Raw genomic sequence first — 27,474 nt, forward strand, 5'->3', positions numbered from 1 at the left:
ACATCATAAAGGATGCCTTTCGATTCTTCTCGTCTGCACTCGTGGGCACGCAACAAATCGCGAGCGGCAATGGTAGTGGCCACGTTCACACTGATACGAAGTGTACCCTATTCATACGCCGACGCTTGTAACACAGCTAAGATATTCACCCACCCTTAGCGGAAACGTGCCGTATTAGGATTGCAGTGAAGACAAATGCCGCAGTTTCCGCAGCATGCCCACCATGTGTTTCTATGTCACTGGCAGCTAAGCATGCCCATATCTGTTTCTGTCCCCTCAAAGTGGACATGGCTACGTTATTGTTGCAGACTTCCTGATATTAACAATATTATTCATTACTGATACGGGAGAAACTGTTTCAATGCGTGTGCGTAATGTACTCACGAGAAGAAAATCACGTTCGGCTTGCTCTGCCGGCCGACATTTTTGTTTTGCTGTACTGCATTGACAACGGCAGACACCTGCTTGTCATCCCACAGCAAATGCGGGATGAAAAAAGAAAACGTTTCTTTTCGTGGGAAATTTAACTCGCGTAATGATCGCACCCCTGAATTTGCGACAATTTTTTTGACAAGAAAGTGTGATCATTATGCGAGTAAATACGGTAACAGAGGTAAGGTGAACAATACAGATCAAATGAAGATAATAACTACCTATTCAATAGTCAGTAAAGATAAGTTTAGAGACAGAGAACGAGTAGGACCAGGCAAGTAATTATGATAGTCAATTGTTACACGGGGAAAGAAACTGTATTCAAGGGTGTCCGTATGGGTAAAATAAGGCACGATGTTTAGGTGAGAGTGACTTCTAGTATTAGGTGGTTTGGCACGAGTTAAGTAATTATCTGATGAAATCCGGCAAGAGGAGTTAATAATGCAATGCAGAAACTTAAGTGACTCTGTGCATCAGCAATCTGAGAGCGGTTGCAAGCCTAGGGATAAAGCGCTGTGGGAAGGGGAAAAATCCCTATCAAGCCTGCGGCATATGAAGCGAATTGCTTTTTTTTGGATGGCCTCGATTTGAATAATGTTGCATTGTTTGTGGGGATTCTGGACAGGATAAGCATATTCCAGTAGAGGCCAGATTAGAGATTTATACATCAGTAGTTTAATATCTCTTCGTGCTGTGGTCTGTGTGCAGCACAGATAGCCTAACTTTTCCAGTGCCTTTGAGGTTTAAATCTATGCGTTTAGACCAAGACGTACTGGTTGTGAAAACAAGACTAAAGAATTTATACTGAGTAACGCTATGCATGGGAGTATTATTGATTTTGTAAAAAGAAACAGAAGGTCGCGTCGTTTTATTAGTGAAAGTCATAACAATATTACGGATTTTAATTGTCATTTTCCAGGTAGCGCACCAATAGCTAAAATTAGAAAGTTATTTTTGAAGCTGTAAATGGTCATAAAAGCAGGAAATTTGATTATGTAATATGCAGTCATTGTTATTTGTCATCTTCCAGGTAGCACATCAAGATCTAAATTAGAAAGTAATTTTTGAAGTGCTAAATGGTCATAAAAGCAGAAAATTTTATTAATAATACGCAGTCATCATACGTACAAACGTAAATTTGAGGTTATGTGACGAGGCAATAATTAAAGATCAAGAAAAGCGACGGATCCAACACAGAACCTTGTGGCACCTGGAATTAGCTCTGTTAAAGGACATAAATTGAGATCAATGGGAAAAAAAACGAGAAATGCAGCTGAGGAGGCTGGGATTGTTGGGGATGGGGGGGGGGGGACATCAAGTTTATACATCAATTTCGAATGAATCGCTGTATCGAACGCCTTTGAATAATGAAGATTGTATCAGTTTGGTTGCCCGCATCGAGGTTAATACAAATGTCATACGTAAATTCACCTAGCTGTGTTAGTGTGCTGAATCCGCGTCTCAAGCCGTGCGGGACATTAGTTAGTAGTAATTTATGTGTAACAAGGTATTTCATAATGTGTATGTAAATAATGTGCTCTAAGATTTTACAAAAATGAGAGGTCTATAATCGGTCTATAAATAGATATATCCTATTTACAGGTCTATAATTGGTCTATAATTAGATATATTGTACAGTGAAACCTCGTTAAACCGTAGTTGGCCGGAGCTCGGAAAAAGTACGTAGTTAACGGCAGTACTGTTTAACCGAAATACCATGAGATCGCCCACTTACCCATCAAAAACGGAACACGGAACTCGGAGAGAGTGCCATGAATGGGGAAAAAACGTGCAGTATTTATTCACTTCGCGCGACAAAAGTGTTATTTTCGTTTGATGTCGTGGCGGCCTAGCACAACGGCAGCAGCCTCAAACTTACTGAAGCTGCGTGCCAGCTTTTCAGCCAGCCCCCTCTTCTCGGCAAACACTCGCATGGCAGATTCCTCGTTAGCGTTGCATATTCTTCGTGCACAGGCGCGATAGCGTTGCGGAAGTCACGGGCGCCTTTTCATTGCAGGGTGCTGTTCTCGTCGTGATGATTGCATTCATGAGGCTGACGTAACGCGCAGCTGCTGCCACTGTCGGGCCTGGATTGCCCGTGCTGTCGCTTTCACTGTCGCTAGTCACTTCGCTAATCACTGTCGCTAGTCGACACTTCGGCAACAACAGAGGCAATGATGGCGAAAAGTCGAACCTCATAGCCGACATCTCTTCGCGGTCGCAGCAGCGCTGCCGAGCAACTTCTTCGCATTCCAAATGCCACACACCGTAGTCAACAGCAGATCCCTGTCACGTGCCAGCTCCGACTTCGTGTCATGTTCGATAGCACGGACAATGTCTAATTTTCTTCTATGCTGAGCACCCAAGGTCTTCTTTATCTGAGCTTCAGCATGATGCGAGTCCTCGCTTGCACAACGCCACAACGCTCTCTGGCACAGCGCCGAAATGATGTTGATTTTGATGTGGCTTCGCGCGCAAACGCACACGGCACTTGGAGGCTGTTGTTCCGATCTCTGAGGCTTGTTGTTCTGCCGGGCCGCCTGATGGAGTCGACTCACCGCCATGTTTGCGCGACGAAAAGTGAAAACGCTACATATTAACCGATGCGTACGCAATAAGCTGGTACGGTTTATGCGGATACAAAACACATTATGTTCAATGGCTGCTGAGTCGGGGATTTGGCTTTACTACTTTTAAAAATGAAACTACTGTTTAAGCGGGTACAGTTTAACCAGGTTTTACTGTATTTACTTAAATCTAAGGCGGCCCCGATTCTAAGCCGACCCCCGAATGTCCGAAGCCAGAAAAAATTAAAAGAAAAGTTACCTCGAATGTAGGCCAAACAAGAAAGCAAGGACAGGGTTCACAAAATGAAAACAGCATTTATTTAATATAAACGTGCCGAGCTCACTCTACATTTTCATCGCTGCTACCCTCATTGCCTATAGCCCAGACCACACGAACGCTTGTGGATGCATGCCCATGCATGCGCAGACAGTGCGGCGCGGCTCGCACGTATCGAAATGCGGAGTGATCTTGGTGAACTATCGCATGCTTATTTTCCCTATCGCTATCATTTATCGCTATTTTCTTGTTGCGGCACACGCAAAAAGCGTCTCCTGTTGCCCCCTCCAACGAGGGTTGTTTTTCTCATCAATGTTGCAGTCCCAACCGGCTCGAACGTGTGACGATATATCTGCAGCTAGCAGAAATTTTCGTTTAAAAGCGGCACAATAGGGCATTGCCTATTTGGTGCCATTACGATAACACCATGCTGTGGGCCACGCCCTACGCCGATACAACCCAGGTCAAAATAGCGACGTCGCTCTTGTGCTTCACTTGGCTACTGGTGCAGCTAGTAGCGGCTTCGATACTGACTTTTCCAGATGCCGGTAGCGATGCACAATATTTATCATTTTAAATTACAAACTGACGCCTTTTTTAATACCTTCGAATCTAAGCTGACCCTAGAGTTTGGTATATGATTATTTGGAAAAAAAAAAGAAACAAACTGTCAGCCTAGATTCAAGTAAGTACGGTAATGTGTTTGTCACCAATCTTGAATAAAGGAAGAATTTGAGCCATTTTCCAGGATGAGGGTACTACAGAGAATGCCAGAGACTTGTGAAATATGACAGTAAGGTAACGACAGGTCCATAATAAGTACCGTACCAAACACAAGTTCGGAATGCCGTCAGGCCCAGTAGACTTAATATAGAGTTTCAATGTTAAGTCCAAAACACCTTCTTCGGTAACATTAATGTCATTGATGGGATGCTTTTGTCATGAGTAAATACAGACTGTAAATATTCATTAAATGCATTTGGTAGATGAAATAGATCATTGGTAGAATCGTTAACCATCGTAGAAGTAGCTGTCGTATGATGTGGTAAAACCATAGGTCAGCGCCTATCTCGACGTGTGCTTAGATCGTGTGCTTTGTCTAGGTCAAGTTTATGCCAGACATATATGCCTATATCACCTGGTGGTGACAGTCTTGAAAACTTGAGGCCTGTCCGAAAAAACGCCATTTGCTGTCTTTGCCCTCCTGATTGGTCAAGGCGCCTGTAACTTCTCCACTGCACGGAACTACTGAGACAGTGTATAACTGTAGTGCTACATACATTCTTCAAAGCCACTTTGAAAAAAAAAAGCTATTAAGGGCTTTCAAGGTAGCACTGCGATGCCACCATTAAGATTGAAAGCTGTATCCCAACCTAGCTACAGTTGAAACTCCAAGTTAACAAAGGGATGACCACGCTCAAATTATTTCGTTAAATCGGGGACGTTTGGAAAGTCTAGTAGGGGATTTTTCGGTCCTTCGAAATCTAAAATAGTAACGTAGCAACACCCAAAAGGTGCCGCGGAATTGTATTTGCCACTAACCCACGCCTGCACGTGTAAAAAGTCCGCAAGGGGGCCAAACATTGCTGCCCTTAGTGCCATCTGGTGCGTAAGAATGCTAGCGACTGCCGAGTCCATTGTTCCGTGCATGGGCGCGGCGTACAGCCTCATCAAAATAAAGCTAGGGCTGTGACTAGGGTGCCTAGATGTTTTAACACGATAGCGTTAGACTAAGCACACGCTCAAAGAAAAACCCATCTGCATCAAAATTAGAAAGAAACCACAGCTCTTTTTATTCATTTATTTCCAGAAATGCTTCATTAAATTGGGTTTAATGTTAACTAGTTTCGTTAATTTGGGTTGATGGCACCATCGAACCTTAAGGGTACTTGCTGGGGGATGGAAATTTCTTCGTTAGATCAGGAACTTCATAAAAGCGGGTTTCATTGGATCGAGTTTTAGCTCTATACAGAAGCGCTGCCAGTTAGGAAACCAAGCAGGGAGCAGCTGCAATTGTTATAGGAATGACGCTACAATACTTTCAACTTGCTTTTTTTTTTTTTTTTCGGTAAGTGGAGGTTCAAACTACCTGTACTTCAGAAAAAAAAATACTTGCAAATTCCAAGTGTCCAAGATAATGAGCTAAGGCACTTAATTTCGTGATTCAGTTTCAGCACCCAAGAGGTGCATGCATCATGAAGTCAAGATATAAATTGTCTCTTCTCTGTCCCAGCAATCACTACAGCTGCGACATATCAACTCAGCCAGGAGAAATGCAGCAGCACTCTCATTATTTAATTTCTCTTTGAGCATAATTAGAATCAATGTTGTGCCATGTGAAATAAATAGCTGCAGAAGCACTAAGATATGCTTTCTCTGCTTCACACATACTGTCTTCTTGCTCATCTATTTGCTTTATCTGTGCCTCTTCTGCAAAGGTTGCTGATCTGCTTTGGCTGTTTGCTGCTTTTGGGCTTCTTTTCTTATTTTTAGTTTTTCTTTTCCTGCAAAATCTGCCATGGTCAAGGAATGCCTTCTTTCTTGCAGCTAACCTCCGGACAAAGAGTGTCAGGTGCACGGGGCTTACCTTACTGCAATGATCAATATCAGTAACCTTTGTTGTGCATTTTATCATTGTTCGACGAGCAAACCAAGTGTTAAGTTGAGAATGCAGCCTTTATTACCGCAGTTTGCATGCTGTGTCAGTCTCTGCTGGGGGGAAATGTTTGCCCATGCATGCGCTATTGGTTAATGTATGTTTGATAACTTAAGCTTTATTACTGTTGTTGCCGCAGGTTCTTGCATGGCATATTGCAGTTTATTTCTTTAAGTCATTGGTTCTTTTCTAAAGTTTGAACAAACAGGCTGAGCGCTCCTAAAATGTCTTGCTTGTTGCTCCTACAGACACCTGCTTCAATGTTTCATGTTCTAATCTCCCTATATTTGTTTTTTCGGTGAACAGCTTCAACTGGAACGACCTACCCATCACCGAACTCTGTGCTTCTTAAATTACAATATGTAAAGGAATGTTTTCTTGCAGTATGTCAGTAAAGCCAGATAAGGCAGCTTTCTTTCTCTATTTTAACAGGCAGTTGCCAGCTGCTTGAAGTCATTGTACTGCATCTTTACATTTGCTAGAGAGCTGTAGACCAGATTCACTAGTCTAATGACTGATACAAACAGACATAGTAGCTGCCAAAGTAAGGCCTGTTGATAATAATGGCTGGTTGCAGGGCGTGTAGTACATACTGTGATAACTATGGTTGAACCAGTGGGAAAAAAGAAACGCAGCATAAGATGAAGACATACATGTCACTCATGATGAGTGCACACCGGACTTACAGTTTGCAAGCCCTTTTTATCTTGTGCATGTTTGGTCTTATGTTAAATCTTTTTTTTTGTTGGTCCAACCACAGTTGTTCAGGCCTGTAAATACTGTTATGAGGAGAAACTCACTTAAATGCGCTTTTTAAAATTAGAAGTGTGATGGATTGGGCTTGGTGGCTTTCCATGGACGCTTCTCAGCATTCAGTGCTTCAGATGTGCCAGATTTTATTTATTCTGTTTTGTTTGTTTTTTACGTCTAAGGGACCCTTCGCCATCACCTACTTTCACTGTGCGTAGTTACGCAGTGCATAGGTATAACTTTATTGTTAGAGCACATTTTTTGGATGAGCATAGGCATGGTGCATCAGAAATTAAAAAAAAAAAATGAAAGAAAGAAAGAAATATAGGTGGCGACAACAGCTCGGACATGCTGTGTGAGCTAAGACATCACAGAAGTTGGCATTGTCCACGGGAGTCCAGTCAGTTGTTTACTGATAAAAGAGCATTGCATACAGTTACAAAGTAAATGAAAACTTGCTAGTTTGGCAACATTTAGTGACTTTTTTATCTTTCAATGTATCTAAAAGAGGCATCAAATACATATTAATTTTACCTTGGAATTGCGGTGTCAGAAAGACATTGTTGTTGCTGCAGTTCTTGAACAAAAATGGTAAAGGTTACCTTGGCTTTCATTTTATTTGCTATTAATCAAGCTCCTCCTGTCAACCAAATGCAAATAGAGTTTTACAAGAGTAATCTAAAGTCTCGAACTTTGTGTTTTAATATATATATATATATATATATATATATATATATATATATATATATATATATATATATATATATATATATATATATATATATATATATATATATTTTAACATTGCATGTCTCTTCAGGAGTAGAAAACTTGAAGACAGAGTATTGTCATAATGGGTAACTTTGCATGCCGTAAAGGGGCACTAATGAAAATGATAAATTTTAGCTGTATTGGTAAATCAACGAAGATTTTTAAAGGGCACTTTATCAGTCAAAACTGATTTGTTGTTTATCATTAGCATTCCTTTATTGCTTAAAGCAGTGAACCAAGATTGCGCTGCTTGTGGCAAGCCTCACAATTTTATCTGTAACTAAGTGCAGAATCATCAGCACACGTCTTGCATTGCTTGATTGCCTGTCATGCATAACTGGCCTCCTTCTGGCTTGTGGCAGTTTTTGCGCTAACTTCTGTTCATCACAATGAAACTCTGCTCTGCTTTCCTACCTAAAGGGATTCTTGGTCTGTTATATTTCAGACTCGGAAGTGAGCGATCCATTGTACAGTAAAGAGCGCCATGCTCGTTTGAGAGCCACACTGAAAGCACTCGTTAAAGAGGAGACAGACTACCAGCATTCACATCATCGAGGTACCGCTGTCATGCTAATGGCGTGTGCAAGGTTGCACTCGTGTTTATCATTGCAACGATCACACACATATGCAACCATTTGGGGCTTTATTCTTGTTTTACTTCTGTATCGTTTTCATTTTTATATTAGCTCAGAGCTAGAGCGTTTGGTGAACTTGCGGGTATTCAAATTCCTCTAGTACTCCTGCACTGTGTGTTAGAAGGCTAATGAAACTGACGTTGGGCAAATTTTTTTTGACAGCGAAGGAGTCATTAACACAGACTTGCTTCATTAATCATTCATTACCATTAGCTGCTTTGAACATCTTTGAAGGGGAAAAGAGCGTCAAGTACAGTTACTCCGACATTGCCCATCCTGTGACTACACTTTTGACACAAATCAGCATCAGCGTGTTTTGACAGTCTTCTTTCTCACCTCGTTTTAGTCTGGCTAATTTATTTCTTTTGTCTAAGATTGAAATTCCTGACACACCACTTGAACATGCATGTACACTCTAATAGTGCCAGCAAGACTGGCAGACAAAGCCATGATGGTGCGTAGATTCTTAAGAGAACTACTTCTTTATAGACAAAATGGATTTGCTAGCATCTGTGAATGTACAGCCGTAACCTGTGACTACACTTTTGACACAAATCAGCATCAGCGTGTTTTGACAGTCTTCTTTCTCACTTCGTTTTAGTCTGGCTAATTTATTTCTTTTGCCTAAGATTGAAATTCCTAATGCACCACTTGAGCATGCATGTACACTCTGATAGTGCCAGCAAGACTGGCAGACACAGCCTTGATGGTGCGTAGATTGTTAAGAGAACTACTTCTTTATAGACAAAATGGATTTGCGGGCATCTATGAATGTACAGCTGCTAGAGTCTCATGAATTTTCTAGAAGTTGCTCTTTTTTTCCAAAAACTTTTCTATACACTGCGGGAAGCTACACAAGGCAGTGTAGAAGAGAGGCGTGAGGAATGGGACAGTTTTTACATTTTAATTTATTGCTTAGTTCACTTGGGACATAACTACAAAAGGGACTGCTCTGAATTCGCACCAGGCATTACCCTACATTAAAACAAGAGCTCTTTCTTTGAAAATGTTTAAAAGGAAATGCAAACAATGAAATGTATTCCAAAAGGACTTCTTCTTGGGCAAGTTGGTGTTTAGATTTCCTAGGTACACGTTGTGGCGCAAAATACATTATTGAAAAGGGACAGAACAAAGGAGGACAGTGAAGCACTATTGGCGCTTGGGCCCATTGGCACTTCACTGTCCTCCTTTGTTCTGTCCCTTTTCAATAAAGTACTTTGTGCCACAGAGTATACCTACGAAATTAAATGTATCCGTTTACACCTGTCCTATATCGAGGAGTGGGACATCACATTAGTGGAGTGGGACACTTTAAATATAGCCACAAAAATTTCTCTACTTAGCGGCGGCAGGTAGGCATATACAGTCGAACCCACTTAAAGCAATATTCAAGTGCCATGAAAATTCCACTTATAACCGATAATTGTTATAATCGGGTTGCATGAAAAAAAAATCAAAATGGGGGATGGCACAGCTGATATGAGAAAACTATATAGGCAGGGAGGCCACTGCCCCTCCCCACCACCTTCCTCCGCCAAGCTGTTGATTGTGTTCACTTGTTTAACTGCTTCCTGGGTGATCTGATCGCATGTAACAAGCCGCGGCTGTCGGCGTTAAATAATGGCGCTGTTATAACAACTGCAAAGAGGTGTCACAGGTGGCAAGCGATGTGCGAGCACCGCCGAGGCATCACTATGGTGGCCCCAAAAGGGGCCTTTTAAAAGTTGCGAGAAGGCTACCGTGGCAGCCTGTCGGCTTGAGAAATCCAGAAGAAGCGCTGAGGAGAGATCGCCACAAGTATCTCACCACGTACTTGTCACTGGCTTGCACGAGAAAAGCCTATGTCCATCAGCCATGCATGCTTTACTCGAAGCTTGCCGACATCCTTCTCCGAGGCATCCAAGCGCTCCGCGTAGTGCAGCAGGAGGTTCCTCGTAACAATGAAGCCCCGGAGGGACTGAATCAAGCCGGGCCTCCTGTGGGGACAATGTTGAGGCAGCCTGCCCTACTACATTATTGCTGCCATCCTCGCCGTCGCTATCCGATGCAAGTATGTTTGCGACGATCGTCTCATCGATCAGAAGCACTTAGTTTCCAAATGTATGGCTGTGCGCTTCCTTTTCACCGGCAAGGGCGTGCATTGCCGATAGTCAGCGGGTGGATCAGCAATGTTCCGATTTGGTGGCGAGTTAAGCTAAGTTGAAAAACTGCGTGGCCAGGAACGACTTCGACACAAGTAACAAAAATGAACACAAGCGATTAAGCTGTTTGTTGTAGCTCCTCATTCAGTGCAGTACAGGACTGCACTGAATGAGGAGCCAGCGAGCAGCATGCGAGCAAACTGCTTGTGACGCAGTTGGCGCAGTCCATTTGTGTTTCAGAGGGTGGGGTGGCCTAGAGCTATGGGCGCAGCCCGTTCAGGTTCAGAGGGACGGAAGGGCGACGGGAGAAAGCTGCGCGGAGATGGCTAGAAAATGAGCGCACAGCGGTTGTTAGAACAGTGGCCCGTATTGCAGTGGCTCGAATTTCTCGTTTGCTTTTCTTTCTTTTCAAGGATTTCGCATTTCACTACCTTTTGGCTTGGACACCCAGCAGCCAGACGTCATTGTTGTAACCGATTATGCAGCGTCACGGCATTGTGGTAGGGAGGTTGTTTCACCATAGAAAACATACAAAAGTCAACGGTGCAGTAGCTTCTCATTGTTATAACCGATATATTGTTAACACCGGTATCATTATAAGTGGATTCAACTGTAGCACAAACAAGAACTTCAGTCTTTTGGATCTCCCTGCTGATTTTGTCTCAGGCACCTTTGGTACAATGTCTTTGCTCGATAATACACATACGGCTGGACAAGCAGGAAATAAGAAGGTTCATAATTCTCCTCTACCTTTCATGATCGTCGAGAACTACATACATGCCATCAATAATCTTTACCGTGTCTTCAAAAAATACTCTTCTTGTCTCCCAACAAAGCACTGCATAATCACACAGAAAGTAATTTTTTTCACACCTTACGGCCTTTGAAGGTCAACTGCTGTCAGGCTCTGCATATTCCCGGTTGTCAGGGAAGTTTAAGTCACTCTCCAGTTTGGTTTCTTCCCCGATGTCAAGGAAATGGACTTGTCACTCAGTGTGCCTAGCTATCTCTTGAATGTCTGCTTTTCTATGCCTTTCATTGCCACAAATACTGAGCAGGTAACATATCCCTGAGTATACATGCTCGCATATCGTAATTGTGTCATAAAATGGTTATAGGAAAAAGTTCTAATTATTCAGGAAATAGTCAGGTAAAGTGCAGACAATGAAATAATGGCCAAAATGCATAACACAGCCAGGGGGAAGGGAACAGTTTCACATCTCCCTCCATCGTGCTGACCTATTCCTCCCAAGGACACAGGAAAGAGCAAGATTGCTTCTTACCTTAGAAAGATGTTGATTAGGCTTAGGAGCATAATGGCAAAAAACACTCCACGAGTGCTTGTTCTGAAATTTTTTCCGTCAGCACGTCTGTCTTTGTGTTGGCTTGAGAGTGGTAACAAATGAACACCTAGTTAGTTTTTGCAGTAGATATGGGATTTTCCTCTCACTTGTACTTCTGCATGACAAAGCAGCAGCCGATTACGATGGAAACGACGTGCAGTGGCACTATTTGAGACTAGTTTGCTCAGCAGTTCAGACGGTCTTAAAAAATATTTGAACTCCTCCCTTTCCACCTCTTTGTTAATCATAAAAACATTCCTCGGCAGGCTTTCTGAAATGGCCTAAATTTGCTATGCTCTATATGGCACAATTTCTTCGTTCGTTGCTGCTATAGCGCTTAAATTTAATGGCGTGTCAAATCACAATATTTTTCACTCTTATGGTTGCATTATGTGCGTTGTTGTTTGCTGGCTACTGAGGCTAGGAAATCTTCACAAATGGTGCATTCATGCAAATACAGCACTCAGCGCAGTTAATTGAAAAGGGACTTAGAATCAAAAGTCATCTATGCAGGGTGCGCTCAGGTACTTGATATCCTTGAAAATCCTTGAAATTAAGGAGTACGCTTTCAAGGCCCTTGTAAGTCCTGTAATTATTTTTTTTATTCCCTTGAATACCCTTGACTTTCTTGAGTAATGCAGTCAAAAATTGATTATGTGACCCGCTTTCTATGTTGAATCAGCATTTACCTGGCAAACTTCCCATTTTAGAAACAACGATAAAGTAAAAAAAAAAAAAAAGTTGTGAGGATTTTATGCACTATGGGAATCGATGTTATGCGAAGCATTTTGCAGTTGCCTGGCTATCCAGTCTTGTTTGGGGTTCCACAAATTGTTAATAGATGAACCAACATGTTTGTGTAAACTGAGGAGTGTGTGCGGCCTGCGAGCATATGTGTGTGTGACGACAGCAGCACGATGACGTTAACCACGTCGAAGATGATTGTATATCAGCAAAGGCATAGCTACGCAAACCGTTCGATGCAATCTTACAACATGATGATTGTCGGGGGCTACATGGGTAGCGGACGAGCCTGAGGGAGAGACACGCTGATTGTGACATCATTAGTAACTACGTGTTATACAGTCAATGTACAATGTACCTGTAGCTGTGTCATCTGGTGTATGCTAAAACGACAGTGGCATTTTAGCACTGGCAAAGAAATGTTAAAACATGACAAACTTGGGCGATCACGAAATTGGTACGTCGTCGCACAGTTTCTCCGTAGCATAAACTGCTGTGAGGAAAGTGCTACGGAATGTGGGCCAGTGCCAGAGATAGTGCAGTCTAACACACCTCTTCAAAACACGAGCTGTCACAAAGAAAAAACTTGAAGAAGTGGCACGCGGTGCTTGCGCCGAGTGTTTCAAAGAGCTGGCTACCTTGGGAACGAGAGCAGTATGCACGCGATCGTGGCCGAGTGGTTGAAGCATCGAGCTGCTGTGCTCCACACCTGAGGTTTGATTGCCACCATCAGTCACACATCATTTTCTATTTATTAAAGTGAGGTGAGGCAGGGACCTACCTACCTATCTACTGCAAAGGGGCAAGAAAGAGGCAATGAATGCTTTGCGTCAAAAAATGCGAGCCATCCCACCCGCCATCTGCATGTCAAACCCCTTCACGGCACACCTTCGTCACAGTCGCACCTTCTGGCACCTCTCCCTTCCCTGTCACCTCTGTCGGACTCGTGTTTCGGAGGGGTGGAAGGCAGATGGGAAAGAGGCGCGCAATGCAGCAAAATCCTGTCACATCAGGCGCATGGCATAAAGGCGGGTTTGGCGGCTCACTTTCCCTTTTCTTTAAGGGGGCGGGGGCAGGGAAATTCGCGTTCTTGTTTCTTTTGACACAGACACCAAGTAGGCAGATGTATAATTGTTATAGCCAAGAAGGGGGAATTTGAACATTGTAGTAAGTGGTGTTAAGGCTGCTCATTGTTGCATCCGATTGTAGTTAAAAATGGTAATGCAGCTATAAGTGGGTTCGACTGTACTTCTGTCTAAAATCTTTCCAAGGTTTGTCCCGTCTTTTTTCGTGCAACTTCGTTTTAACAATTATCAGTTATAACAATGGAATTTTCTTTGCACTTGAATGTTGCTACACCGGTTTGACTGAGCGTATACATGGCCTTCATGCCTTGTCTTTGTGGTGGGGGCAAAGCCTGCGGGAGTCAAGATGGCAGCAACGCTATTAGCCGTGGCGGCGGAGTGGATGCAAAAGCTTTGCAGGCGTCATTCCATATCATCTATGTAAAGATATCATTGACACGACAGCATGAAACAGTCTCTTTGATCAGTAACTCAAATTTGACACATTTTTTTCCTCATTGAAGGTCTTGCTTTTTTCTTCTTTTTCTTTTCCTTTTTTGATTTTTTCTTTTGCGGTTGCTCAATAATTGAGAAAGTTCTGCAGCCCCTTCTGTGAAAAAGCTCGTCAGTGACTGTACTTGTTTGCATAAAAGGTTCAATTTCAATACAGTGAAGTGCTGATTTTACCGACTTCATTATTTAAGTTTAACTATAATGTTTTAGAAACATTATAGTATAAAATTGCTACATGGGATGCCACTCTGCACATTTGAAAAAGCTTTGACAGGGCCTTGAAAGGCCTTGAATATCCTTGAAGTTTTGTCTCAAACCCTGTATGAACTGTGCTACGTAATGACTTTGACATGTGGAGTAGATATGTCAGATCGTGTACCAATCTTTTTTTTTTCTTCTTGCTACTTATAAGTGATGCAATATTTTTTAAAATTATTATTATGAACGTTGGGGCTCTGCAAGAAAGATGCTCTAGCTCCTACAGCATGCCTGTGAAGCATGAACCATAGTGCGGGGCCCTCATATATTTTTTTTTTGAATTAACATAAGTTTGTATTCTTCCAGAGAGGCGCTGATTAACAAATTTCGTTGGAGTTGGAAAGTATTGAAAATTTATGTTAGTATTTGTAGGCACAGCACGAGAACAGAAACACAGCGGGAAACAACAGATTGCATCCCAGGCACCATCTTGCAGTTATCATTATTTGGTTTGCAAGGGAAAACAATCAAAGAATAGTCATGGCAGAATAGTCATGGGCACTGGCCACCGGTAGTGACATAATGTCTACCTGCTTCTCGTAGACAAGGGGTACATAATTAATAAACAGTCAGAAAGGTAAGCAATAACAGCAAGAAGTTAAAAAAAAGATATAAGATATTGCACTAGCCAGAATGCAAATGACAGCACACAAATGCAGTTAAAAGAGAGAGAATCGAAAAAAGAACTGTCATTGTTACAAGGGTGAATCAGAAAGTCTTTGCCCTATTTTTTATGAGCCAAAATAAGGTACATGTAGGTAACCACAAATAGAAGGACTGTTCTACTTACCTTAAACTATTTTTCCACATAGTCCCCGCACCATTTCAGCCATTTGTCCCATCGCAGCGCTAAATTTGAGAAATGTTGTCGTCAGTCAGCGATGCTTGCGGCTTCCCAAAACGCTCATTGTCGTGCAAGTCTTCGTGGCATTTTGCGAATGCACAACATGACCCCCTCACACTTGGCTGCATTTCCCTGTGGATTTTGATGGGCGTTCATCCCTTGCGCTATGGAAAACAAATCGCACTTCCTTGCTCGTGCTAGGTGGCTGTGTAAAGCACAACCGCCGTCTTTAACAGCTGACAGCAGCACCGTGCCGCGGAGCTACGAGCAGATAAGGCTGGGCCGGTCCAAGAAAGGTCTACCGCTGGGAAGGGATATGTTGACTTTGCATTTACAGCTGTAATTTGGCTAAATATAATAGGGGCAAATACTTAATGATTCGTTCTCATAGAATGCAGGGAAATTGTATGTCTTTGACCAGCAAAGCATAAACATAAAAATCCAGCCAGGCAATTGCCCGCCAAAGCTCTCAAGCCAAGGTTGTGCAATCATCAGAGGTCGTGTATAATCGACGGAAGCCTCCCATCAGAAAGTTCATCTACTTTTCATATACCGTTTATATACAGTCACGTTTAATGCAAGTGTAATTGTCGGTCTAGACTTGTGTTCTTTTTTTTCAAGGAAACAGCTGCTTTAATTATTGTACAATGGGCAGCGAGCAAGAGCAATTAGCAATTGGCGTCTTTGGCCGGAACTGGCCCTTGCACCAATAAAACCCATTAATCAATGAATAATCAATCAGGGATTAGCAAGCTTTAGACTGTCTGCGCTCTTAGCCATGTGTTTTTCCAGGAGCATAAACTTGTTCTGATTAACTGAGTACAGTTAGTTAGGTGTAGTTAACTGAGTGCAACTAATTAGGCATGTGACTACTTGTGGGAATAAATTTCAGAGTTACCTGGTTGTACAGATGAGAGAAAACATTATTATAATGTTGTGGTAGTTGTGATGCCAAACATTTGCTTATGAAACATTTTTTTAAAATCATGTGGAAAGAGTCACTAGAAATAGGCATGGGGAATGTGACACATGAAACGGGGCAGCCCGGGAAAGACACAGAAGGAGGAAATGCCAGGTGTGAATCGGGTGAGCATAAGTGAGAGAGAACTATAGAATGGTGCCAAAATAGTTATACAAAAGGAGTGAAATTGTCAGCATGTGTGGTGCTTTCAAACTAGAGCTCCCCCAGTGCCACCACAATCCATATATATCCACATATATCCAATCCAAATCCATGTTGCGAGTGTGCATGAATAACAGCTGAAAAAGTACCATCAAGGGTGCAGCAACCCACCTTATGCGCCTGTTTGCAACCGTCCGCAAGGTGCATTTTCTGATGTCGGAATGTAGACAGTGGAAAGGTGTATTGGCGAAATTGCCATAATTGGATTGGCAGTTGATGTTGAGTTGAATTCTCTAAGCCAAGGAGATCTGGAGCAGATTTATGGTACCGTAAGTACATAGCTGACTGAATTTATTGTATAAATATTTTTTTCTTTCTTGCATACGAGAGGAATAGTACTGCTGTATTAAGGACAACCTAGTAGTATGAATGACTAGGTCATGCTCATGCAAAAGAGCCACGCCACAATTGCAAGGGTGCATTCCAAACACCCACATTTGCTACCCGCTTCTTCTAATTTCTGCATGGTGTTCTCATCTGACTACTTATTTTTACTTTGCTTTCAGCTCTACCTTGCACTGCACAAACCCACTCACTTCTTCCTTTTGTATGAAAGCATGTCCTACCTAATTGCACCTCTTGTGTCAGTTAAGATGTGCCACAATCGTTGCATGGCATTAGGATGCTGGCCAACGCAGCAGGGAGCAAGTTTCACTGAAGGCGTGAGAGTGATCCTGCATTTAGTCACATATACTACAGTGATCTCAAGAGATCAAATAGAATTCGTGGAACTGTCAAAACTGATCAAGGAAAAAGTAAGGAATATTTGAAATTATAATGTGACAATGACTGAGGAAGCAATAACAAATGGATGCAGCTTGAAATCAGGGAGAAGAAAACTTGGCATAGGACAAGCCAAGATGTGTACACAGAAAGATGAGCAGGGTAATATCATCAGCAGTTTAGAAGATATAGTAAAAGCAGTGGAAGAATTCTATACTGACCTGTACAGTACCCAGAGAAGTCAGGAAACCTTAATTAGAACGATTAATGAACAGGATACAGAGGCTCCTTCTGTAACTAATGATGAAGTTAGAAGGGTCTTGCAAGTGGGGAAAAGCAGCAGGAGAGGATGGAATAACAGTCAGTTTAATCAAAGATGGAGGAGGTATCATGCTTGAAAAGTTAGCGACCCTTTATATGCAATGTCTCACAACTTCCAAGTGTACCAGAGAAGGGAGACATCATAGAATTGAAAAATTCTTGGCCCATTAGTTTGCTTTCAGTATTGTATGAAATATTCACCAAGATAATTTCCAATAGAATAAGGGCAGCACTTGACTTCAGTCAACTAAGAGAAGAGGCTGGCTTCAGGAAGGGATATTCATCGATAGACCACATCCATGTCATCAATCAGGTGATCGAGAAATCTGCAGAGTACAACCAACCTCTCTATATGGCTTTCATAGATTATGAAAAGGCATTTAATACAGTAGAGATACCAGCAGTCGTAGAGGCATTACATAAAGAGTACAGGAGGTGTATGGGAATATCTTGGGAAATGTCTACAAAGATTCCATGGCTACCTTGGTTATCCACAAGAGAGGTAGAAAGTTACCTGTCAAGAAAGGAGCCAGTCAAGGCAGCACAATCTCTCCAATACTATTGACTACATGCTGGAAGTATTCGAGCTGTTAAACTGGGAATGCTTAGGAGTGAGGATCAATGGCGAATATCTTGGCAACCTTCGGTTTGCAGATGACATTGTCTCGTTCAGCAGCACTGGGGTTGAATTACAACAAATGATTGAAAGATAATTTTCAATAGCCTGGCAAGGAAACAAGATTACAGGATTGTCATTCGGCCTCTAGAGTCTATGAAGGAATATGTTTATGTAGGTCAGTTACTTACAGGGGACCCTAATCATGAGAAGGAAATTTAAAGAAGAATAAAAATGGGGTTAGAGCGCATTTGGCAGACATTTTCAGATGCTGACTGGAAGTTTATTATTATCATTAAAAAGAAAAGTGTACAATCATTGCATTCTGCTGGTGCTAACATATAGGGCAGAAAGTTGGAGGTTGCGAAAGAAGCTCGAGAACAAGTTAATGACCGCGCAAAGAGAGATGGAACGAAGTATGTTAAGGGTAATGTTAAGAGACAGGAAGAGAGTGGTGTGGATGAGAGAGTAAATGGGGATGGCCGATATTCTAATTGACATTAAGAAAAAAAAAATGGAGCTGGGCAGACTATGTAATGCATAGGATGGATAGCCAGTGGACCGTTAGAGTTACAGAATGGGTGCCAAGAGAAGGGAAGCGCAGTCGAGGACGGCAGAAAACTAGTTGGGGTGATGAAATTAGGAAATTCGCTGGCGCAAGTCAGAATCGGTTGGCGCAGGACAGGGGTAATTGGAGATCGCAGGGAGAGGCCATCGTCCTACAGTGATAATGCAGAGCGGTTACCAGAGGACACTAGTTTCCTGTGTCATTGAGACACTAACGCAAAGGTTATGGTTTCAGTCCCCACTCGTGACAACTCATCTTTTCGTCCACTTTCATATTCCCTTTTCTTCATTATCGTCTACATTTAAATTTCAACCACAGCTAATTACCTCTATTCTTTTCTTGGTTTTATTGCCTTGACATAAAAATTGTTACAGCGCAATCACATGCAACCACAAAGTATGAAGGACGGGACACATACTTTGTGGACGGGACTCATACTTTGTGGTTGCATGTGATTGCGCTGTAACAATTTTTATGTCAAGTATGCACCAACTCGCCCAGAAAGAAGTTTTAATGGTTTTATTGCCTGCTAGCTTTATACAGTCCTGATCAAGCAGACATTCGGTCCTTAAGGGCAGACAACAATGATAAAGTCTGTTTTCAAGTTGCATATTGAAAAGGATCATCATCATCATCATCAGCCTGGTTACGCCCACTGCAGGGCAAAGGCCTCTCCCATACTTCTCCAACTACCCCGGTAATGTACTAATTGTGGCCATGTTGTCCCTGCAAACTTCTTAATCTCATCCGCCCACCTAACTTTCTGCCGCCCTCTGCTGCGCTTCCCTTCCCTTGGAATTCCCTTGGAATACTGTGACCAAATGTGGAATCACTCCCCTGACAGTGTTTGCTCTTTTTACAGCACTAAATGACTGACTAAGCACATACGATACACACTAGTGGCGTAGCCAAGAGGGGGGGGGAGAATACTGGGCTTCAGCTCCCCCCCTCCCCTCAAATTCTTCCAGTCTGTGCCCTGCCGCCTTTTATGCCTGGCACATTGCCTATGAATAAAGGTGCATATCCTTCAAATGCCTGCCCTAAACAAGGGCAGGATGGTATATGCCGGCAGGCAGAATAAGGGCTTGCTCAAGATAATAGTTGTATTAGTATGCACCAAGCATGGGGCAAATTTAACTGGGAATAATGAAACTTAGCCCCCCCCCCCCCCCCACAAATAACAGAAAACTGGCTATGCGCCTGATACGCACTGCTCCCATTGTTATGCTGAGTGGCAAGTGAGCTTAGTATATTGGCACACTATATATATATATATATATATATATATATATATATATATATATATATATATAAAACATATCGCAGGTGGACAAGATGCTGCAAAATATAAAGACCGTCTACAAATACTTATATGGACAGAAACTATGGAAGTAATTTTTTTTAATCTCTTGGAATGTTAGAATACAGATGTTTTCTTCAGGGTATAATTTGTTTAGTATTGAAAGCAACATATGATTCAACATTTGATATGTGTTTTTTTTTTTTTTTTTTTTTGCTAATTGGTGGTTCAGTATGTCCGAGTATGCAGTTTTCTCTTGATTGTGCCAGCCTAGATAACGAGTTGTTCTTATTAATTAGTCCAAGTTTAAGCCAATGGCAGAGTTTATAATCATACATAGATCTTATCTGAATAATTTGGGAATAATTCAGCAGTGGTGCGCAAGGGTACGGAGTATTAGAAACCACCTGCACAATTGCCTTCTGTAGAACTGTCACCTTACGTATATTTTCTGCATTAGTTGTGGCCTATATGAGAATTCCATAATTGTGTAAAGAGGGAAAGAGGGTGCATTGTAGGAAATTAATTTTACTGATTTGGAAAGATGAAAGCAGTGATGATGCTTAGTACAAGTAATTTGCAATAAATTGGCAATTACGCGGTTAATATGCTCAATCCAGCTGATATTCTCTGTAAAATATACGCCTAAAATATTGAATGAATGAATCTTCAATGGAAATAATCAATCAAAGTACAGGGTCGGTCCAATACTGTGAAAAATTTAATAAGGCCATTTCTTTACAACATGGTTTCAGCTTGTGGAACTGTTAAACTTTGAAAGAATGTAACATCACAAGACAAGGCTTGAATGTAGGATAATAGGAACAACTGGGTAGCACTGCAGAGATACAAACTTGAAGCAGAATAAGCAGACACAGAGTAAGCTAACAGAATTAACATTGCAAAGTAGACATAAAATCATCATGAGCAATGTGAAAACGTGCTGCCTCGATGCTCCTCACCTGCTGGAGCACACGGAGGTGTGTAAACAATTCAAGTGAGAGGCTAGGCAATGATGGTGCCCTACAGTGCTTCCAAACAACCACAACTTGCCATGTGGTCTCCCCATGAAGCGCAAATTCTCGTACAGCGACTGCGAGCTCGTGGCACCTGTACTGCAGATGTATACGCAAAATGGATGCACTTCTAGAGAGGCTCCTCCAATGGTGTCCCCACAAAGGTCAATGTTCGCACCACATGTGTTGTTCTACGGACAGCCACCCAGATATTGGACACTTGCTGTGGGAGTGTTCAGGCCTCGATAGACTCTGGAATCCATACAGGACCAAGACAGTGCTGGTCTTTAAAAAGTGGCTGTACCCCTCAGGCAAGACAAGCAGCAGCTGTATTGCGCTGTAGAATTTGGTTGTAGAAGCTGCCCTGCGGGATCAATATTAGCACTGATGTACCTTTTCCTTCTTTCTTTCACCCTGCTAAGGCCTTGGGCCATCCTGTGTGATCAAAGATGTATTCATTCATATAAAATGTGGTAACGAGTGTGATGGCTTTGACAAGAGCAGATGAGTATATATATTAAGACATCTTTCTTTAAGCCCACATAGAGCAAAATCTAGAGGAAAAGAAAGTTGAAAAGTAGGTTGGGATCATCCAACAAACGGTAGAACAGGAAATGATCGAGTAACAGTAAGAGACACAAAAAGGCATTATATAGACTAGAGCGCAAACATGGATAGATGGTATTCTGGTTAAGAGTGAGAGGAAAAAGTGTAGTTTGGCAAGTCATGTGATTTGTAAAATAGAGCAACAGAATAGAGCAAGGAAATGCGGTTGATGGGTGGATAAGATTAAGAAATTTGCAAGTGAAGTATGGGATCAGCTAAAGAGGACAGGAGTAATTCTAGATCACTGAGGGGAACCTTTGTACTTAATCGGACTTTAATTTTAATAAGATGATTATTGTATTCAACTGCTGAAGAATAAACCTGCCACTGCTTTTGCGTACATGCTGCTTGTGGCTGCTGGCACCATAGTTTTGCTGCCTGCCTTTTGTTACTGGAACTGGAAGCACCCACTAGTGACCTTTTTTTTTCCCTAATGTCTGGCACAAGTTTTCAAATGCCGCATTGCACTTGGTGATTGCCCGTGGCATTCCTAGCACTCTGGTGGTGGGAGAAAGACGTCTATCTCCTTTACGACATGCTACCAGCTAAAACATCACCACTAAGAGCATTTTGACTGCAGGCATTTGCCTTCATAGACACCTTGTATCTGAAGTCCTTGTATGTTTCATTCAGGTTTCTTCACCCATATTTGAAGATAGTTGAGTGTTGGTACATCTTGGGAAATCATCTACAAGGCCACAGTTTGAAAATGAGCTGAAGAAACAAAAGGAGTGATGGTAGCAATTGTGATATTCAGTGTCCATAAGATTCGTTGCATCTTATCTGTTCAAGTTTTAGCACCTTCTCAAGTGGAATTGCTGTCTAACTGCTGCAAGTAATTTTTTTTTTTTTAATCTGTGTGATGGGTCAGTTTCATGCTATAACTTCCTGTATTCTTGTCTGCTTCAGTGGTTACTACTTTAAAGGGACACTAAAGGCAAATTACAAGTATATCTAGAGTGGTAGATTGCAGTTCTCGAAAACTTTCAGCATTTGTTCCGCACCAAGTGAAGGTTCTTAAGATAATTGCAATTGGAGACAGCGTGTCTTCCGTTGACGTCCAAAGAAAATAGGTGAAGATGCATCATCCACTTGTCAGTGCACAGAAATATCATGTGCTGCACAGCTCACCTCAGAGGTTAGCACAGAGAAGGTGTCACTTTCTCTCAAATAGCATTCACAGCTGGCTGAAGAGAAGGGCATAAGAAAGTGGATGGTGAATTTGACCGAGCTTTGTTTTCATACTCAAAAAGCAGCGTAATTCTCATTTTATTAGTGTTGGTTGGCTACTATTTACTAATTGTTAGTGAGGCTTGTTATTGGAAGCTGGTTTTGTATTTCAACACCAGTGGTACTGGATATAGTCCCACATTGACACATTTTACACAGAAGCCATATTCTTAGTAGAGGCGACACTTTGGCCATCTAGGAGCACATATCACTTTATGGTCAGACCTAACCTTTGCATTTACTGTCTCTTGAATTTATAAAATGCATCTCAAGTCTGGTCCATCAACCATGGGTCGCAAAGCTACCTTCCATCCCTCCTGATTATCATTGTTGCTAGTGTTACTTGTGCTATAGTGGTAAATGTTTGAAGCTTGTTTTTTCTCATAGTGGCAAATATGTACAGTTGATGCAGCGACCACTCATTACAAAGAGTGACCATTTAAACTTTTATGGGGCTTTATGAATGCTGTCCACATGTTATCATTTCAGATAGCAGCAGCAGCGAAGATGACTCTGAGGATGACGAAAAGTATTCGGAAGATGGAAAAGTTGATGGTACAGATGTGGGTAAGAGAGGAACTGATACTGATCATCTCAAAAAGCTTCTGAAGAAGTGTGAAAAATTTCTGAATAAGTTCGAAAGTGAGTGCACAAGACAACAAAGACGTATTCACAAAGGGTGTTTGTGATATGCGGGAGTTGTTAGTAAACTACTTTGACCACTTTTCATAATGCGTAGAGGTTTTGTGTGCACCTAAATTTCTATCCTTGCCCGTTGCTCTGTTGGTGCAATGTAGTAGGTGGCAAAATGCTTTGTTGTAAGGCTAGTTTTAGTTTATTGTAGACAGTGCAATTCTAAATTTAAAATAATAGTTTATTTTCTAACACTCGAATTCACCTGTACAATTTCTAGAATTCAAATTTACAACTGACCTGTTTAATCTTGGTTACTGGTTCCAGTGTGACTACATCATCAATCCCTAGAATATTACGCATTGGCCTCTACTACCTTTGCCGTGAAAATTACCATTGTCAGGTCCACTTCTTTTCTGTAATGGTAGCTTCTGTGCATGCAGCTGATGGCATACACATTGTCGTATGAGTGTCTGGCAGCGTTAATGTATTGCCATGGACAAGTGAAACTCAAACAGGCAAATTATAGCTATCAACAGCAAAATGGCTAAGTAGAGGTTGATGTCTGGGAGCTATGTGGTTAAGTTAATTAGCATTCCTGAGTGTCTTAAGCCATTCCTTGTAAGGGAAAAAAAGTGCTCTAGTATGATCTCTTGATGAAAATTCTATATTTCTTGTTATTATGTCTAAATTGTCGATTAGTCAATGTAAGTGAGAAAAGCGTGCCTGAGTACAGATGACTTTTGTTCATCTGGGGTTTTCACAAGTCACCTTGATGAAATGTTTGCTGCTTCATGCTGAGACTTCCTTGTATGCTCACTGTTGATCAATTCAAGCCTCTTCCTGTGACCCTTTTACCCTTTAATACATGTACGTTATGTAAGAGTCGCCGATATTTGCTGCTGTGGACAAATTCTCTTGCTGATGTAAACAGCCAATTTTTGTAGCTGCAGTAAGACCTGCCTTAATTCAGTGCACAAAATATGGTGAATTTCAGTGTTTTTATATACAGTTAAACCTCAATATAACAAAGTAGGTGAAATCTGCAATTTGCTTCATCATATCAAAATTGCGTTGTATTGAAATTCGACCTTTTATGCAAATAAGTACAGTCGCTGATAGGTTTTTCTTACACGGAAAGGGGCTGCAGGATTTCCCGCGTTATCGAGCAATCGAAAAAAAAGCAAATTTAAATCAGAAAACAATTCATTTTCATGCATTTGGGAGTTGGCGCTAAATGATACGGTTTCATGCCACACTGACGATATCTCCACATAGGCGGTACAAGTTAAGCGAAGCCAGTCATGCTTTCGTGTGCACCCTGCCCCGCTGCTGACAGGGTCGCCCACACTGAGACAATGCTATCATGAAAAGCGCCGACAGCGGGGAGCGAATGCTTCGTCTGCCTCTCGCTCCAACTGGTCATTGAAACTCGAGATTACGCAACCTTCAACACTAAATGTGCAGGAAGACAGCTCACATAAAGCCACATCGTCTCGGCAAGCCTACTCTTTGCATACACGGCAGATTACCTCTAAGGCAGGGTGCGCGGCTGTGTACGCACTCAGCCGTGCTTACAGCTGTAGTCAGCCACGCGTGCCAGAAATAGTGACGCGTGCCAACATGCACCCCCCCCACCCCGCACCTTGCATGCGCTTGATGGCGTTGCCGCGAGCTCGCTCCCCAGCCCCTCTTTCCCTTTGCTCATGCGGGGAGGTGGTGAAGCCACTGCCTTTCTTCCTCACCCTCGCACACTTTCACTATCACCTAAAGCACAAAGTATGCGGGGCGCAATAAGACCTTTTCGGTATTGGACTTTACATGGAACATGATGCGGCTTCACTTCAGGGGTCACTCCTGTGGCGCCGTGCGCAATTTGAGAGCTGCAATTCTAAGCAGCCGTTTGTAATTCAATCATTTGACTATCTGCATCCGCAGAAGTTTCCATTTATTGTCTTGGTATTCCTTTTTCACAGAAGCGATATTTTGTTATATTGAAATTGCATACAAACACACTTCGTTATATTGAGGTTCTGATTACATGGTGTTCTATGGAGAAGAGGTTATGAAAAGTTGAAATGCTTCATTATATTGAAGTTCAACTGTATAATTTTTTTATTTGAAGAAACTTTTGTGGTAGTGGGTTCACTAAAATTGTAACCTTTTTAATTTAATTTCACTTATTTACCCTAAGGGCTCAGAATAGGGCATTACAAAGGGGTTGCTAACAACAGCAAGAAATTTTAATAGGGGGATTATAAGCATGAAGGTCGAAACAGAAAATAAAGAACATAACTGTTTTCAGCATTAAGAAGATACAGTGCATCTAGTAGTGGCATGGCGTAGTGATTATATAATGCAGTAACAGAACATCGAACTACAACACTATTTAGAATAACGCAATAAATTCATGACAGTGATCAGAGCGCTCAAGCAGGATAACATGGTAGTTGAGAAAACATCAGCTTGGATGGCAGGCCCCTCTTAATGAATAGAATGAAATAACTCTGAAAAAATTAAAGGGAAAATCAGACATCCACCCGTTTGTAGCAATTGCTACAAAAGAAACCCATAGGGGTTCCTTGAAAGAAAAGCCTCAGAGTTGAAGAAAAAAAATTGTTTTTCTTCAACTCTGAGGCTTTTCTTTAGAGGAACCCGTATGGGTTTCCTTTGTAGCAATTGCTACGAACGGGTAGATGTCTGATTTTCCCTTTAATTACTTCTTTCCATCTTGGCGGGTTTCTGCACAACTGCTATGTCAACTCTGAAGAAATATCCCATGTAAAACAACACTTCAAAAACAACGCTTTACACGGTGTGGAAAGCAAACTGGCAAGAGTGATATATTCAGTAAATTAAACAATCCTTTAATGTTAAGCATTTTCCTCAGTTCAATAATCAGTAACTTGAATGAGAACCTGAGATCTGTATAGTACTAGTTAATACTGACGGAGTCATACTTAGCAAGTAGCTGGTATATCCCACAGAACTCTGCAGTATTGTGCAAAATCTACCTAACTTTCAGTCATGTGTGCTGAGCTAGAGGTACAGTGTCACAGTATGCTAAAATATAAAGCTTCTGTTGCCACTGTCACTTGCCTTGTGCTTTTGTAAAGCTGTTTTCTTCATTGTCCATAAACAGCCTAAAAGGCCAAAAAAAAAAAAAAAAACAGAAACATGGCAAATTTGGCTAGCAGCATCTGCCTATACCTGGTATGTTTTTAAGTATGCACAGAGGTTCTCAAAACTCTGTAATAAACCTTTAACAGCTGTCCATCTTCTTTATTTTATATAATATTCCGAAGATCTTTCACTTGAGAAGAATTGGCATCTGCATTGGTGGAGAGCCATCTTGAGGGTGGTGGCTGCCAATGTTTCCGGTTCAACAACCACTGAGCAACCAGCGAGGACCTTGCCTTTGTACCCTGCTCTGCTCGGCACATATCTGCAAAATAACCACCGTGCGCAAGACAGGAATGCAGAAAGAATGACGCACATGGTACTGTGTGTGTCTTTCTTTCTGTATCCTCGTCTTCTGCTCTGCGCTTGTGTTTGCTACGAATTGCCAACTCGAACAAGCCCGACCCTTGTTCACATATCTGCCTAGCCAACAGAGGAACTTACGCCATCACTGATCACCTCACAAGCACCACATCTTTTTTATTTTGTTATATTTGGGGGCATACTTTCTGCACTGAATACTGTTTGCTCCTTGGGGATGGCACCGAACATCTGCGCTTATGTTCCCATTTACCTAAGTCAAGTGCAGTGCTTCTCTGCTTCGAAGTGATGAGAGATAGCAAGGAGGCTGTGCAGCAGAAATATTGGCCAAGTTCCTCATTGAACATTGTTCATCGCCATGAAACAAATAGTTCTCAAGTTGAAACCTGGCAACGTGAAAACAAAGAAAGTATTAGAGTTTGTAATAATGGCTGTGCTTTCTTTCTTTCTTTCTTTCTTTCTTATGTTACTGCCTGCATAAAGCAGGGTCTGCTTGGTTGTTATGGATAAATAATGCGCTTTCTCTTGCCTTCATATTATAGAAATGAAAGAAGCCACACAGAAAGTAGAAACAGTGAATGTCAATACAACTGGTGAGGCCTCTCCACTGAGTGAAGACGACGATGGCACTCAGCTACCCCCATACTTGCCAGCCATTCAGGGCTGTCGTAGCGTTGAAGAGTTCCACTGTCTCAACCGCATCGAGGAAGGCACATACGGCGTTGTGTACAGAGCAAGAGACAAGCAAACAGGTGAGCTCAGAGATCATTACTGAATTGCAG

The 27,474-nt window shown here is 41.9% G+C and overlaps 1 protein-coding gene across 7 annotated transcripts in view; it reads left to right on the forward strand.

The window, feature by feature from the left end:
- The window catches only part of Pitslre (cyclin dependent kinase 11B pitslre), a 71,429-nt gene that overhangs the window by 27,353 nt on the left and 16,602 nt on the right, over positions 1-27,474 (forward strand). For 2 of the 7 annotated variants that reach the window (XM_075685363.1, XM_075685364.1), the window contains 3 exons: positions 7,899-8,009; positions 23,048-23,200; positions 27,235-27,444. In XM_075685363.1, the coding sequence (XP_075541478.1) occupies positions 7,899-8,009; positions 23,048-23,200; positions 27,235-27,444 (474 nt within the window). The remainder of the gene's footprint in view (positions 1-7,898; positions 8,010-23,047; positions 23,201-27,234; positions 27,445-27,474) is intronic. The other 5 variants (XM_075685366.1, XM_075685367.1, XM_075685368.1 and 2 more) reach the window with 3 other exon arrangements.

The sequence above is a fragment of the Dermacentor variabilis genome, chromosome 3, assembly GCF_050947875.1.
Source record: "Dermacentor variabilis isolate Ectoservices chromosome 3, ASM5094787v1, whole genome shotgun sequence".
NCBI classification, from domain to species: domain Eukaryota; kingdom Metazoa; phylum Arthropoda; class Arachnida; order Ixodida; family Ixodidae; genus Dermacentor; species Dermacentor variabilis.